This window comes from Budorcas taxicolor, chromosome 21, assembly GCF_023091745.1.
Source record: "Budorcas taxicolor isolate Tak-1 chromosome 21, Takin1.1, whole genome shotgun sequence".
Taxonomy (NCBI): domain Eukaryota; kingdom Metazoa; phylum Chordata; class Mammalia; order Artiodactyla; family Bovidae; genus Budorcas; species Budorcas taxicolor.
Genome location: NC_068930.1, coordinates 36,511,400 through 36,528,722, shown reverse-complemented (window position 1 = coordinate 36,528,722; position 17,323 = coordinate 36,511,400). Strand labels below are relative to the sequence as shown.

The 17,323-nt window shown below is 38.2% G+C and overlaps 1 protein-coding gene across 5 annotated transcripts in view; it reads right to left on the bottom strand.

The window, feature by feature from the left end:
* HMG20A (high mobility group 20A) overlaps positions 1-17,323 on the bottom strand; it is a 108,823-nt gene that overhangs the window by 38,910 nt on the left and 52,590 nt on the right. For all 5 annotated transcript variants that reach the window (XR_008201237.1, XM_052659785.1, XM_052659783.1 and 2 more), the window contains exons 3-6: positions 11,728-11,875; positions 8,944-9,156; positions 5,992-6,124; positions 4,862-4,893 (exon numbers count right to left, since the gene is read on the bottom strand). Coding sequence is in view for 4 of the 5 variants with exons in the window: in XM_052659785.1 (XP_052515745.1) it covers positions 4,862-4,893; positions 5,992-6,124; positions 8,944-9,156; positions 11,728-11,875 (526 nt within the window). In the remaining variant the exon portion in view is untranslated. The remainder of the gene's footprint in view (positions 1-4,861; positions 4,894-5,991; positions 6,125-8,943; positions 9,157-11,727; positions 11,876-17,323) is intronic.

The following is a 17,323-nucleotide window of genomic DNA, read 5'->3' as shown; positions in this document are numbered from 1 at the left end:
ATATCAGAGGTTATTGATATTTCTCCCAGCAATCTTGATTCCAGCTTGTGCTTCTTCCAGCCCAGTGTTTCTCATGATGTTCTTTGCATAGAAGTTAAATAAGCAGGGTGACAATATACAGCCTTGACATACTCCTTTTTATATTTGGAACCAGTCTGTTGTTCCATGTCCAGTTCTAACTGTTGCTTCCTGACCTGCATATAGGTTTCTCAAGAGGCAGGTCAGGTGGTCTGGTATTCCCATCTCTTTCAGAATTTTCCAGTTTATTGTGATGCACACAGTCAAAGGCTTTGGCCTAGTCAATAAAGCAGAAATAGATGTTTTTCTGGAACTCTCTGGTCAGGAGGGGCGGCGGTGAGGAGATACCCCTCGTCCAAGGTAAGGAGCAGCGGCTGCACTTTGCTGGAGCAGCCGTGAAGAGATACCCCACGTCCAAGGTAAGAGAAACCCAAGTAAGATGGTAGCCAGTTCTTGGTGGATTTCAAAGAGAATTAATGTATGGGTAAGAAAGACTGCTTCCAGAAGAGATCTTAGATATATTTCAAAGTGGCTTTCTCTCAGCTCTGCTGGCTTACCATATGCTTTAACTCTGTTACTGTACAAGACATAACAGATATAAGTCCACAAATGACTTTAGATAAATGCTTATAATTTTATCATCCCATCCTGCTCAGTCTCTTACTTAACTGTACTGGCTTGCTGCTGCTCCTGTTAAGTCGCTTCAGTCATGTGAGATCAATTTACTTAGCTATAGGTCTGAATATTATGCCAGTCAGATGGGTCGGTGTGGATGCCTGGCTCCCATTACCATGGTACCAAGAGCCCTCTCCAAGGCTTAGATTCTGCTCAGACAGGTAATTCTGTTTTCTTCCTTGCCAGAGCAGTCCAGACCAAGCTAACTACATAAGGGCAGAGGATAGCACCACATAAGTGCATTAACACACTGCCTCTTGGTACAGATTCTTAAGAGTACAAAATAAGAAACACCACAGCAATTAAATGAAACTGTTCAGTCTCTGAAAGGCCAAGAGAGGAATTCTACTTAACTGAAGAGTCGTCATGAAAACCATCAGCACTCTTCCATTACTGAGTACGTTACTTGGCATTGGAGAGGATCCTCTTGGGGGCTCAGATATACTTAAGCTGCTCCAAGGATCGCTCAAGGGATTAAAATCATAAGGATTTCATTACCTCGTCATTGGAGGGGTCTAATTTGTTCAGGTTGAGTGTCACTTTGTCATTTTTCATAAATTAAAGGAGAAACAAAATTATTGTTTCTATCTTAGTCCCCACATGAGACTTAGACACTTTCTTGAGAGTAACACTAGCTGACTCCTGGGTCTAGCAGGCTGGCTTCTGATTTGAGAGGAGCAAGAATACTCTTCACTTTGGTTTTCATTCTATATATTGAGTGGAGGGTAAGAGAACAGAGGCCTTTTGAACTGAAACTATTTTGCTGTGATCCAGGCTCAGGGCCAGAATCTCATGAAGTGATATGCTTCTCTCAAGTGCCCTTTACTTTAAGGAATGCTCTCAGTATTGTGTACCAGGCTGAAGTGCCCCACCGCTATGCAGAATGGCTTGAATGGCTTTCAGGTCAGCATTTCTTGAGCTCTAACAGGGCTCCCCAGTATCTACCTCGGTAACAATGTCTTAGGAATCTAAGTTCCATTAAGGAATACAATAGGTTTCTTTACTACATATATACAAATCAAATCATTTCTGTCTCAAGTGGCAACAAATTTTGCAGACACCACAGGCAGCCAGGCCCATTTTAACCTGCAACACTGTTTATTCTATATAGTGTGGCGGGCACTGCCAAGAGACCTTAATAAGCCTGGGCTACAGACGCCTGGGTTTCAGTCAATTCTGCCTCTAACCAATTCCGTAAGTGATTCTGGGACATTCTCTCCTTTCTTAGGCAAGTCATTTTCCTCACTGGCAAAATGAGGGGGTCAGGTGAGAGGATTTCTGAGGTCTTAGTAATTTTGATGTGAGCTCAAAAACTGTTTCACGGCATTTGCCATTTTATTCCTAATAGGATAAGAAAAAGAAAATAAGCATGTATTTAGAAATGTGATGTTTTAGGCATGTTGCAAGATACTTGCTCTTTTATTAACTTCCTCATAACTCAGCTCAGGCCACTTTATCCAAAGATCTATATGTATATATATGAAATGCCCCCACAAAACCTAAGTCATCTTTAAGGTCTGATTCAGTTGCTCCTTTCCATGGGGCTTCTGTGGCTTTTTTTTTTTTCACTCATAGTGCTTTCTTATTTTTCTTAACTCTTATTATACTAAGAGGTTATGTGTGGCTGTGTTTAAAAACTGTCAAACCAGTTTTTTAAATTACAACTGTTTTGAAATTACCTAGTTTAGTAAGCTATTATTCAATGAAAAAAAAACTGATACAGTGAGTGACATTAATTGAGGCAACAACCTTACTAAAAGAGCTTTACCCTGACCTGGGCATACAACAGACAGGCTTATGAAGACTAGTGTATATATATTTGAGAAACTACGCTGGCTTTCCACCTACTCCCTCCTTTTCTTTGGTTTTCGTGTCTAATCCTGAAACAGGAAAATCACAAAGAGACTTATTCCTTTTCACATACTGCAGAAATTCCTATCATACTAAAATAACATATGTTATTAAAATGCTTAATTTCGTAAATCAGCAGCAGCTTCTATGATTGACTAAGTCTACTAAATCTTTTCTGATTGCAACTATTAACTTTTTATTAGAGGCAAAAAATGCCACGATTTGGCCAGCAAAATCCATATTGATGAAAGGAGTCAGTCAGTCAGTCATTGACCAGAAAATGTGAGATCTAAGATTTTATTGTCCATACTCTCTTTTGTAACTATTAAGGATACAGAAGCTATAAAAGATGCTTAATAGGGAAAAAAAAGAAGTTTAGAAAATTTATGATATTGGTGGGCAATAAGTAATTATACAAGTATCTGGCAGTATAGAAAACTTATAACAATTCAATTATGATTTAAAACATATAGTGTACATATAGTTTCTCAAGCAAAAAATAATTTCATCCTAATTGGAACACAGAGATGTTATATATAACTACATTTATATAGGATTTATATGAAAAATAAAATGTTCATATTTACCATACTTCTCACTTTATAATTCATGGATGGTGATAAATCTATTTGAATTGTGAATCTAAAAGTTTTCTCTACATTTTGAAGGTAACCAATACCAAATTAGGTATGAGAACTATAACTCCACGATAAACAAGTTATTATTTTGAAGAAATGATTTTCCTGATTTAGTGAAAAACCCAGGGCATGCAAAAGAGTGCATCAGAAAATTCTGTGTGTGTAAGTTTCCATTGTTATTTCAACAAATGGGTTTTGTATAAAAACAAATGAGTATTTGTGGAATAACTCCTCCATATAAGAGCATAATGCAAGATGGTATGTGGATGGGTACAGAATGGAAACTAGACCACACATGCCTTCAAAGAGATTATAAGCCAAGAGTGTTAATGACAGAAGCACTTGAGTAACTCTGGCACCTTAGCCAGACCAGCTAAGTGGATAAAAGACATAAAGAGAACTGTGAGGTTTAAAGGAAGTTGGAGGAAACAGGAAAAGCTTGAAGGAGAAAAATGGAACTTGAAATAGGGTTTGATGGATGACTAGAATTTAGAAGCAAAATTGGATGATATGAGAGGGTGATTAAAAAATGAGTGAGGGAAAGAAAGTATTCTTATGAAAGGAAGAATATGAGCACAGGCATGAGGCAGGAAAGGATGGGGCACTTAGAGAACAGTCAGTATTTTTTAAGTACATAAGATATATATGGACAGTTTGGCAGTCTGGAATGGACATGTACATACTGCTATATTTAAAACAGATAACTAACAAGGAACTACTATATGGCACATGGAACTCTGCTCAGTGGGTGGCAGCCTGGAGGGGAGGGGCGTTTGGGGAAGAATGGACACATGTATATGTAGGGCCGAGTCTCCTTCACTGTTCACCTGAAACTATCACAACACTGTTATTCAGCTATGCCCCAATACAAAATAAAAAGCTTAACAAAAAGTTTATATAGGAGTTAGGTTATTTGGAAAGGGAAATTGGCACTTAATTACAGAAAACCCTGGTTGCTGAGTCTGAATGTGATTTGGTAAGCAATGAGGAGTCACTGAACATTTTCATGCACGAAAATACCATACATTTTATTTTCGTACAATCATATATTAACCATAGGCTAAGTATGTATTTAAAGCTCTCTAGCAACACAGCCAACACACATAGGTCTCAATCCTATAAGGGAACACAGATCAAAATCCTATTGCTGAAACTGAACCAAATGGAGGGGAAAAGACCAGTAAACAAATATGTGCCAGGGAAGAAAGGAGGCACAGAAATCAAGATATTGTCACTTGTGCTCTGCAGATGCTGTAAGTTGAATAGCGCATTTTAACTAAATGCTGGATTTCCTAAATAACAACTTTCTGAGAGTCAGAATATAGTATCTGGTGATGATAAACTATGGTCAAGTTATAGTTATTAGTTGGTCCCCATTTCTATACATCACTCCAGATTCCAGCCATCTTCAGCATTTAAAGCCAGTAAAATTCTTGGACCACAAGAAAGGACTAGAGTTAGGGGCTTTAGTTCAAGAACAGACTCATAAGTGTCTGCCATATGCTAAGAATCCTTAAGCTAAAAGGCAACTAACTCACTCCTAATTACAGGATAGAAAATGCTCTGCCATTCATTAAAAAACAGTCCAATAGCATTTCAAACAGCATCATCATTATATACATTGCATACATATATCACATGAACACACACACACAGAATGGAGACAGAAAGTTAGTTACCTCATGATCATGAGTGGCCTGTCGGGCTGCATCTAAAAATATGAAAGAACAAGAACATTAAGCTGACAAACAAAACAAAATTTAAAAAATACTTAAGGAAATGACTGTGCCAAAATACAGAAACTGCTGGTATATGTGGGTTCTCAAAACATATCATATTTTCTCTAATAGCTTTATTAATCAGTCAACAAGAGTTAAAGGGAACACCATCTTATAGGTTATGCAATTAGATGGAAGAGAAAGAGCAGACACAGTCCTCACCTTTAAGGAGAACAGGGTGGGAGAGTGGACAGGAAATGCATGCCAAAGGCTGTTTGCACAACATTACAGTTTAGCAGGCAAGATGCCCAAATGCGGAGAAGACGCAATGGCTAAGGAATGACAGGCTGTTATGAGTGGGGCTTCTTTCTTTGGCAGTGTTCCCTGAAAAAGGGGAACTTTAGCAATACTTAAACAGTGTGATGAACAATTTTGCAGAAAACAAAAGATCCATGAAGACCAGGATCTTCTCTATCTTGTTTACCTTTGCATCCTTAATGCCTAGGTGAGACCCTGATATATAATAGGAAGTGTTCAACATATTTTTTGAATACATGCAAACAAGAATGAGTGAATTAAAAAGATTAATCACTGGAAGCTGGGAGAAATGATCACATGAAAGGCTTAGAGGTGTTAGTGAAAGTGTTAGTTGCTCAGTCGTGTCCAACTCTTTGTAACCCCGTGGACTGTAGCTTGCCAGGCTCCTCTGTCCATGGGATTCTCTAGGCAAGAATACTGGAGTGGGTTGCCATTCCCTTCTCCAGGGGACTTTCCCAACCCAGGGATCAAATCCGGGTCTTCTGCATTGCAGAGAAATGCCTAAAGTGGAGATAGAAGAAAAAGCACATACAACTAAAAGGGGCCTTGGAGTACAAGTCAAACTGTTGATCCTGGATATGGAAACCCAATTGAAATTTCTAAATGAGAGCAGTGTGATTTTAATAAGTGTTGAAGATGATGCTTTGAGTGAATCTAGTATAATAGGGAAATGATAGAAACATATCTTTTATCTTTATTGCTGTAATTGTAGGCTTTATGACAATACACCATGCAGAACAAACTACAAATATATTTGATTCTGGTTCTGATACCTTGTCTATGAGATTTGCCTTTCTGACGGTCCTGGGTTTTCCTGCTGAAAACCTTGTAGGCCTCAGTCTTCTGATACTGCTCCAGTTCCTTCATGTAACGCTCCTTATCTCTGTCTGCCTCATCAAGGTAGCGCTAGGAAAGAAATGTGGAATTATTTTCAAGAAATAGATCTTACTGAGGTACAATACCAAATAACTCTTTGAAGAAAACAAAAGATAATTAGAACATGGAAAGAAAAGTAAAAGTGGAATAAGCTTTGAGCATTTAAAAAAAAAGTCATGTAAAAAAAAATCTCTCAATTATAAAAGAAAAAGGCAATTTTGACTTTTTAGACTATAGCCTTTTTTAACTTACTGAAGACAAGTTCTATTGAGGTCATTCTCATAAAAAATTCACGAGAAGATTATGGTTCTTCCTCTAATCTTATAGATAGAAGTACACATGGCCACTAGAGTCCTCAACACACCACACAGGCACACTTAAATCTTCCCAGGGGAGAGGATGGAATATTACTCTGTTTCTTTATCCCCAACCCATTCTGAGGGGATGATCTCATATATCAATTTGCCTTTTAAGAGCCAGGAGAAAGGAGACACAAAGAACATAAAAAAGAATGACCTCATCCTATGGACCTAAAATGGACTACTATGAGAGAGCCTGTATCTACATGCCTTGTGCTATTAATTATTTAAACAAAGTTCATTGATCTACTAGGATAATTTTGTTTAATGCCTTGTAGTTTTCATTCATCAATTAGGTTTAAGAAATAGAGTGTAAAAATACTGCTTCTAAATGAACACAAACTAGAGTCAGAAATTATGTTAATAGCCTTACCCCACACAAAAGCCAGATAAAGAGGACACCCTGGCCAAATCTGGGACAATTTAAGTATCAAATTTACTTAGTAATAATTTATAAACCATTGGGAAAAGAGAGATTCATATGCCTATACCAATAGTAAATAAATAATAAACAAACACATAAATGGAGAGAGGGAGAGGGCTCTCGCTTAGAATGCTAAGGGTCAACCAGCACATGTAGAGTGAGTGCTAGAGTTGAAAATAATCATTTGCAATCATCATGGTAAAGATTAGATCAAGAAGAAGTTATTAATGACTGCTAAATCTAGGGAAAATTCTGAAATGGAACAGACTATTTGCATATTCTTAAAATGTCTCTGCATAGACTGCTTCTTAATTATAAGGGAAAGTGAAAAACTTTACTGAGTGAGCAAAATTAACATAACCAACGAGAAATAAATGACACTGTGTGCCTGCATATGCGATACCGTGAGAAGGGCCAACACCATCTATGAAGTTTTCTGACCAAGAATGCATGACCTCAATCTAATCATGAGGAAACATCAGACAAATATAAAATGAGGAATGTTCTGTTAAGAGTAAGCAAAAAAGAAGGGGAGGAAGACAGAGAGATGGTATTCTTAAAAAAAAATCAATGTCATAAAAGACAAAGAAAGGTTATGGAAATATCCTGGATTAAAGGAATCTAGAGATTTGACTGCTAAACACAGAACCTGAACTTGGAATGGAATCTGAACTGGAGGGGGAAATGTTACACAGGAATGATGTTAGGTCAACTGACAGAACTGGAATATAGATGGTATGTTAGATAGAAGTATTGTGTTCATATAAAATTATGAGGTTACTAACTGTGGTTAAGTGAGAGAATGTGTCTAAGGAAATTCACACTGAAATATTTAAGGGTAAGGGGCCATGACGTATGTAACTTACATGAAGAAATTCAGAAAAAAATTGTGTGTGTTTGTGTGTGTGAGTGTGACAAAGAGAAAGCACATGCCCAATCTTGCCCAGGAGAATATGTTGTGTTAATAATACATGAATCTGAGTAGGGGTATTTGGGCATTCTTTGCTTGTACTATTCTATGCCTGTAACTTTTTGTACATTTGAAAAAATATTTTCAAATAAAAATTTAAGAACAAATACTTGCCCTAACTAGTTATCACTGTATTATCTGAAAAATTTTAAACAATGATCATGTATTAATTTTGAAATAAAAAAATTAAAAAAGAGAAAAGAGTAATTACTATGTGCAGCTCATGATCTCTGTCTAGCCCTTTATACATTAGAGCTAAAACAATGGATGATATACTGTTTTCTACTAGCTTGCTACCACAAACACACAGAGCTTCAAGTTGCAACTCAGTCTGATCTCTTTGAAATTTTTTTGAATTCAGTTAATTCCTGAGTGTTTTTCAATTTGGTTTAATTTGTTTGGAATCCTTTTTAACGAGTGTAGGACATAAAAAGAATTACAGATATACTTCAGATGCTGAGAATGCTGGGAACTTTAAACCCCAAACCACTCCAACATCATTACCGTCACACTACTTTTGTGGCATTTCAGTCAGTTTGTGGCTATTTTGTCCTTAATTCCTCTCAAATCTCTCTAACAGATGGATTTGTTTCAGTTTGGCGATAGGGTTAATTTATGTCTTGGAGAGGAGAGAATTCAAATAGTTCTTGCTTTATTTGCCATAGTAGGTTAAATTTACCAGAACTCCAGTTATAAAAGTTTATTAAAGCAGTTAAATTTTTTTCTTAAAATTCTTATGTGAACAGCAGAATTTTATCAAAATTCTCATTTAACTCATGACTTTTCATTTAACTCAGCAGGATAAATCATATTGAAAGATTTGTTAATATTGAACTACTTTTTACAGAAGTCTTATATGAACTCAGCATATAAAGCAAATAAAAGTAGAGCTACTTTGGTTGAGGTTGCTCACATGCCTGCAGCAGACCCTGAAAGAGTATAAAAACTACTATGCTAAATAAAAGGACTAGGAAGGACCCTGCTATTCTGGTCTCCTAGGACAAAAGTGAAGAATCAGGAGTCCATTCTCTTTGCTTTTCTGACAAAATTTATTTTTAAGACAGAATCAAAACCAAGCAGAAATAGGAACAATTACCTGTTTTTCCTCCGGAGGAAGTTTACTCCATTCATTGCCTAACATCCTTGTAATTTCTGGAAATGGGACTTCTGGTCTCTTTGCTCGAAGCTGTTCTCGACGCTCATTCATGAATCGAACATATCCTGTAAGAGGGGATTTGGGTGCATTGCTGTCTCGAAGAGGTTTCTTTCTCTTTCTTCCTTTGGACCAACCTCCTCGTTTACTTCTTTGCTGCAAAACAAGTCAATATTAAAAAACTCCAAATCAAATTACAACAACAAAAATTTTCCCAATAACACAATGATGAACACTGACAAACAAAACAGGATTAAGTGCATTTTCCCACCATTAAGGCCCTGCATAGTCAAAGCTCTCCAAATCTGTTATAGGAACAAAAGACTGCAATGCAGTCTGCAGGAAGGGACTCCAGATGGTTCACCTGCAGACCTTTTTATGTACCACGCTACACACTGTTTCACTAAGGGGCCATTTTAGCGCTAATCCCAACAAATAAGAATAAGGAGTACCGGGGCTTTCCTGGTGACCTAGTAGTTAAGAATTCGCCTTGCAATGCAGGGGACACCAGTTGGATCTCTGGTCTGGGACGATCAGCCCATGTGCCACAGCTACTAAGCCTGTGTTCTGGAACTTGTGAGCTGCAACTACTGAGACCACGTGCTACAATTCCTGAAGCCTGTGAACCCCGAACCTGTGCTTGCAACAAGAGATGCCACTGCAATGAAAAGCCATGAGCTGCAACTAGAGAGAAGCCCCTGCTCTCTGCCAACCAGAGAAAAGCCTGAGCATAGCAGTGAAGAACCAGCACAGCCAAAAAAAAACAAAGTGAATATTAAAAAAACAAAATAAAACAAAAGGGTAAGGTACCCCTGCCACAATCACATAAATAAGCTCTGGCCTTCATATGCACTTAACAAAGCCTGACTCCTGCCAGGGGAATATTCTAGATGAGAAAGGCAGCACATACACAGCACTATGCCAGGGCAGCTGACATTGCTACAGTAGATCAGATCAGAACAAGATGCTGTCGCATGCGCTTGTGACAACAAAAGAAGAGACAAACTGTAGCAGTGGGACTGAAATCATTATGAGGCTCTTTCTCACTGATATCATTCAAAGATCAGTTTATTTCCCACAGTAGGTAGCACTACAGAATTTAAAATTAATATATAAGACTTAGAAAATTTTAGTAACTGTAATATATCCAGAATGAAGACAATTTCTTTGGCTTGATTTATTTCTTAAGATGTTTATTTTATAAATCAGAGGTTTTATATGTTATTAAATCAAAAGATGAAATCACTGCTCCCCAACCCCGCCTCCCACCCAAAGTTTAAAGGACTGAGGTACCACTAATGTTTACCACAGCTTTTTTCTTTGTCCTTTTAAACAAGATAAAAGGTACTTTTGCTTCATAATTTTACAAATACATATTGCCTATCAGTTAATAAAGTTTTATGGATACAAGCATTTTTATTTCAGAGGAGAGAAAGATAATTAGAATGAGATGAAAATATCTAAATATCAATTACCATACTGTAATCCTTCAAATATATATACAATGGTATGATAATTCAGCACTGGGCAAACGGTATATTTGGTAACAATTTTTGTTGTTTTTGTTTTGTAACCTGAGTAACATTTAACATTAAAGCTACTAAGGATTTAAGATGCTTAAGGAGCTTTAAGCATTTATTATGAGGCTTCTCAGGTGGTACAGTGGTAAAGAATCTGCCTGCCAACCTGTAGGAGATACAAGAGACCCAGCTTTGATTCATGGGTCAGGAAAATTCCCTGGGGTAGGAAATGCAATAACCCATTCCAGTTTTCTTGCTTGAAAAATGCCATGGACAGAGGAGTCTGGGGCACTGTAGTCCATGGGGCTGCGAAGAGTAGGACATGACGGAGTGACTGAGGATACAGCACACACAAGCATTCATCATAATCGTTAAGAATGCCAACGCAGAAAGAATCAGCTTTCTCAAAATGAGAATCAAGACAAAAATCAATGGTGGTCCTCTTCTATGGCTTAAAAAAAAGTACCTTAAAACACAGACAATGTAATCAGTCATGTGTAGGAACACTGGAAGTCCAACAAGGGCATTACTGCCCTTGTGTGAATTAGAAAAAGATGCCTTCTATGGGCGGAGAAGGCAATGGCACCCCACTCCAGTACTCTTGCCTGGAAAATCCCATGGACGGAGGAGCCTGGTAGGCTGCAGTCCATGAGGTCGTGAAGAGTCGGACACAACTGAGCAACTTCACTTTCACGCATTGGAGAAGGAAATGGCATCCCACTCCAGTGTTCTTGCCTGGAGAATCCCAGGGATGGCAGAGCCTGGTGGGCTGCTGTCTATGGGGGTCACACAGAGTTGGACATGACTGAAGCGACTTAGCAGCAGCAGCAGCCTTCTATGGGAGAGAGATTGACCTGGCAAGTCTTGTGGACCCTTCGGGCACATATGCTGCAGGTGAGCAGTACGTGGTAAGGGCATGTAGACTCCTCGTTAATTACTTATTTAATTTAATCATTCAACTCATTCAGTAAGCATTTGAGCATCTAATCTGATGCAGGTATAAATTTACTTGGCAGGGGATAAAGTAGAGTCTACTTGTCTCTATATCATTAAAAACATTAATATGTTTCTATGTAAAAGAAGAAATATTAAAAAGAATATTCTGCAGAATGGAAGGCCAGAGGATGAACACCTCAATCAACTCCTTTGCTGACTGCTTCTTTAGAAGCCTCAGAGACCAGTAACAAGAGGAGATGCTTCAGCTCACCTCATCTTCATGCCTCTGTTCACTGCCTTCTGCTGTATTTGAAGAGTCATTCTGAAGCAGCTGACCTTGGGAGAGATCCTCTACAAATTCTGGATTATTGCTGGATGATGTGGCTCCACTACTATATGGAGCCTCTGGGTGGGTTAACCTGAAGAATGATCGGCAGAGAGAAGTTTAGTATCAGCAGCATCAAAACCTCCTACTTATCAAGGTTCAAGACACATTTCACTGCCAGCAAAATCACATGCCAGCCCTTGAATTAATTCCCCACCTCATTCTGTATAAATGTAAATAAACCATATCTCCATAGTAATTATAGAACACTTTTAAAAAGGTTTCAATGCTTGATTGGACTAGCTCAGTTCCAAGAAGAAGTCTCCTACTAAAAACAACTATAATCTTTCTGCTGCAAATTACCTCTCTCCTCAATGTAGACTTTACATTTTAGCTCTAAACATGCAGCTAACTTTTATGTGCTACTTTTCATGTTCCTCCAATGTGATAAATGGAAAACAGTATTAATGGAAAAGAATAGGAATGGGAGTTGTAGAAGCAGTTTGCCCCCCTATCACAAAAGAGAGAGTTCTTTAAAGGCACAAGAAATTTCTCTTATAGTATATTCCATTGGCTATTCCTTCTGTAGGATTATAGTGTTTGTTGACAAAGAGATCATTTAAGATCAATATTATCAAGTTCAGAAATTCAGGTATAAACATTAATAACTCAGAGATACACACTTTCTGTTCCTACCGTTCTGTTTCAGATGAGTCAGCAAACCTCATCTTTCTGAAAAGTGGATACAATGTACAGATGATGGTTGGATCTCAGATAGAGAGTTAAACCCTAACTAAACATTTAGATAAAGGAATGGAAATAAAGGTAGCACCACGTGCTAGAGAATTTAGGGTTTGGGGCAGGTAGTGGGGAAGGTGGAGGAAGATGTATAAGAGAGCAATATTCAGTCATTATTCTGGAAGAATGTATACTTTACAGGGTTATAGAAAATACTTACAAGTAGTGAAACAGAGGTCTATAAAATGGGCCACAAAGGTACAGTAGAGGGGATGAGGACTTTTATATATATGGAGAGAATGTTAAGAAAGATTTTACAGAGGAGGACTTAAAAGATGAATAGGCATTCATTAGGTAAACAATGGATTGTAAACATGTAAATGTTAACTATAGCCCATCAGCCTCCTCTGTCCATGGAATCCTCCAGGCAAGAATGCTGGAATGGGTAGTCATTTCCTTCTTCAGGGGCTCTTCCTGACTCAGGGATCTAACCTGGGTCCCTGCATTGCAGGCGAATGTTTTACTATCTGAGTTACCAGAGAAGCCTTAGGTAAACAATATTATTACAGGTTATTATTACAGGTAGAAAGAACAGGGTGTAATAGGAGAAAGGAGAACTTTTCAGGAGGCTATTGCAAAAAACTAAGTGAGAGACCAGGGTAAGTGGGAGAACAGGGGAAAGAAAGCGAAGGGATAATTAAGAGGCAAAATGATAGAATGAATATAAATAGTGAGGGAAAAAGAAGAGTCAAAGGTAATTCTCAGGTTTCTAGATTGGGTGATAATGTACTATTAACCAAGGTAACAACTGGAGAGTGTGTGTGTACACATGTGTGTCAGACACATTAAGATGGATGAGTTAAGACAGATGAGAAAATGATAAGCTTTAAACATAATTTCTGGCATAATTAAGTGGAGCTGTCCTGTAGACAACTGGACACATGTTCTGAGAGAACAGAAGTGAAGAAAAAGGCAGGAGACGTTTCAGGAGGCATCAGCTCATGGAAATACTGGGAAGTGTTAGCTATTTCTCCAGAAAGACAGTGAGAAGAAAAGCCACGATAGAACTCTGTTGGAACAATATTTTAAGATCAAGTGTTACACGAGCTGAGTAAGACTAAGGAAGGTATGAAGAGATCTAAGAGAGAAGAGAGAAAACTGTTACAGAGGCCAAGGTGAGAAGACTTTTGAGAAGGGGTTTTACACAAGCAAAGTTGCAGATGTCACATAAGATAGGCTAAAAAGTATCAGCTAAATCTGAAGATTGAAGGAGTTCAACTGTACTCCCTGTACTTGAAGGAAGTACAGTTTTAGTAGAGTTATGGGAATAAAAACCAGATTACAGTGGGCTGAGAAATGAATGAAAGCAGATGCAGACTGTTCTGGAAAGGAAAGAAATTTTATTTTTCTGATCCTTTCCAGAAAAAATAGAAGATTTAAACTAGAAGGTTCCTACATTTTTGAGGTTCTTTGAAAAATGGTAAATAAGAGAAGTTATTAACTCAATGCTAATCATGTTCTCTGAAAAAGAGTTGCCATCAGAGATTCAGTTTGATCTTGGCAGCTTTGTTTTCCAAATATTTCAATCATTTTGGATAGTGTATGATGTCTTTTTCTTTCACTGTCATTCTTCATTTTAACTGTGCCATCAGATTTTAAGTTACTAACTCTTGCACATTCTTATTTTAGTAAAATAGGAAAACTAGGTTCAGGAACAAGTACCCACTCTGTGAGTGCCTTGACTGAAATGAACAGGAATCAGAGGGAGTGGTCAAAAGTGTCAAATGCTTAGAGATGACAAATTGAATACAGACTGGAAAAAAAAAGGCTCTTTAGTTCCAATGAATGAACTGTCCAAGTTCTTAGTCTTATCTGGAAAAAACCAAACTTTCTTGATTCCACTTCATTTTTCTCCCTTCCTTTATGGAACTGTTTATACAGAAGCTCCCGACCCAGGGGTGATATGTTCCAAGATCCCCAGTGGATGAGCAGATAGTACTGAACCCTGTTTTCTGTTCATGTCCTCCACCCACAAATTCAATGCCTTTCTTAACTAAGCACTTGTCACGCACTGTGGCCACAACTCTTGCAGTCTGATACTTGATAGCAAAAATGGCACAAATTTCTTTTTCCTTCTTCACAATTTCACAGAAGATTCATTCTTAACACAGATGTCAGATCTCAGCATATTATTATTATTTTTCTTTCTTTATTAAGTCAAGAACTCTCACCTTTTCACTTATAGAAAGCACATTACGGCTTCTCTTTGGCGTATCTGAATTGACAGCACCGCTACTTTTGCTCTTTGGAGCCATTATTAAGTAAAATAAATGTTACTTGAACATAAGCACTGAGATACTGTGACAGTCAATCTGATAACAGAGGCAACCACCAAGTGACTAACAGGTGGGATATACCGGACAAAGTGATGATTCACGTCCCAGGCAGGACACAGGTGGGACAGTGTGAGATTTTATCATACTATTCAGAATAGTGGGCACTTTGAAACTTATGAACTGTTTATTTCTAAAATTTTCCATTTAGTATTTTCCAACTGTGGCTGATCGTGGTAGGTAACAGAACCCATGGAAAGTGAAACCATGGATGAGGGGCACTTACTGACTTTTAGTAGTTTGTATTGGGAAGAACTGTTTATAGTTATTAACTTTAATTTGTCTTGCTTCATTCTATCTTAAACCCAACCCAAAGGAGATAAATGTTTACAACTCCTGTCAAGATCACCAATGACCTCCATGCTAAATCCAATGTCACTTCTCAGACCTCATCCTACCTGATCTTCCAGAAGTATTTGACACAGTTCATCTCTTCCTTTCCCTTGAAGTACATTTTTTACCTGCTTCCCAGGACCCTGCACATCCCTGGTTTTTCTGATACCTTTTTAGGTACCCCCTTGAGTCTTCTTTGCTGACTCTTCCTCTTCTCCCTGACTTGTAATGCTGGAATATCCCCAAGTTCAAGTGTCAGGTCTCTTCTCTTTTCTCCCTACACAGTGCTCGTTCGTCTGATGATCTCAACCAGTTACACAGCCTTACGTGTCAGCTGTAATATGCTGATCGACTCCAAAGTTTCTTTTTTCAAGCTAGATAGCCTGTAACTTTAGAGCTCTGTGTCAAGCTGCCTATCTGGCATCTCTGCTTGGATATCTAATAAGCATCTCAATTTTAAAATCTCCAAAACCAATCTAACATTCCCTCCTCCACTTGCTCAGTGTGTGCCATCTAATGTAATGGCAATTTTATCCCTTCAGGTTGCTTAAGCCAAAATTTTGGAGCTTGTCTTTGACTGCTTTTTTCTCCTTTCTCACATCTCATCTGTTTCTTTCAGGCAAATCCTGTTTGGTTTATCTTCAAAATATATCAAGAATTCTATACTTTTCACCACTCCCCATTCCTATAATCCTTAAAACCCACTCTAATGAGGTTTTTTCCCCTACTACTCTGCCAAAAATACTGCTGTCACTAGTGAAGTCCTTTGAGTCATCTCTCGAGTTATTTTAGAACCCAAACTGGTCTCCTGCTTCAGTCCCTGCTCCCTTTGCTCTTTTCTCTATATATCAGCCACAGGGATACTATTTAAAAATGTCAGATCACATCATTTTGTGCAAAACCTCCTCACACTTTCGCACATCACTCAGAGAGACAGTTAAACTGATTACTCTGACCCACAGGCTCCTACAGGATCTAGTCCCTTGCTACTCAAAGTACTGGCCTCACAGCAGTGGCACTGGTATCTCTGGGAATGTAACAGGATGTAGAATCTCTGGTCTTAACTCAGACTTTCTGACTCAGCATTTGCATTTTAATAACATGTCTAGGCAATTCATAAGTGCATTAAAGTTTGAGAAACACACTGATGAAGCCTATTATGCTTCCCCCTGGCATACTCTGCTCCAGTCATACTGGCCTCTCAGCTATTCCTGAAAGGAAAAAACACTGCTACCTCAAGGCTTTCCCACTCACTACTTCCCTCTGCCTAGAATAATCTTTGCCTATAATGCAGGTAGTTACTTTATTTTCTTCAGGTTTTTATTCGAGTCACTTGTAAAGCCTTTCTGGGCCATCTTATCTAAAATGGCACCCCAAGCCCTTCCTGTTCCCCTTCCCGACTTTATTTTTTAATCCATAGTTCTTATCAGTGTACTACGCAGCTTACTTTATACTTTCTATTGTCTGACTTCCCCAGTAGAACAGGGGTTAGAATTTTTGTAATTTTTGTATGTTTTGGTTATTCTGCTTAATACTTAGTACCTAGAATGGTGCCTGGCACACACAGCAGACACTCAGAACATTTTTACTGTACGAACTGGATTCAGCACGTAGGCAGCTTTTAGCAAAGTCTTGGAGAACAGTTTCATCTGAATAGAGTCAGATGGCAGATATTAATGAGTGAAGAATGTCAGGGAAGGAAACAGAATTATAAAGAGTAGTCTATTTTTAAAGAGCTCTAAAGGATTTTAAAATAATTCATTTTAGGGATTAGCTAGCACTTCAATCTATTAGTGAATAAATTTCTTCCTTGGCAAATAATGTCTAAATAGAAAAGATAAACATTCAAGTGGAACAGAGATTGTCAATGGAAGAGGGACTATTGCTATTAGCCGTTTTCTATATTTCTTCATATATGTGCCCAAAAATACCAAAGAAAGGAGTTGGGGTGTTGGGGGCAGTGTGTGCTGGGAGGAAGAGAAGTAAGCTAGAGCTCCTCAGTTCAGATCAGTTCAGTTCAATCGCTCAGTCATGTCCGACTCTTTACGACCCCATGAATTGCAGCACGCCAGGCTTCC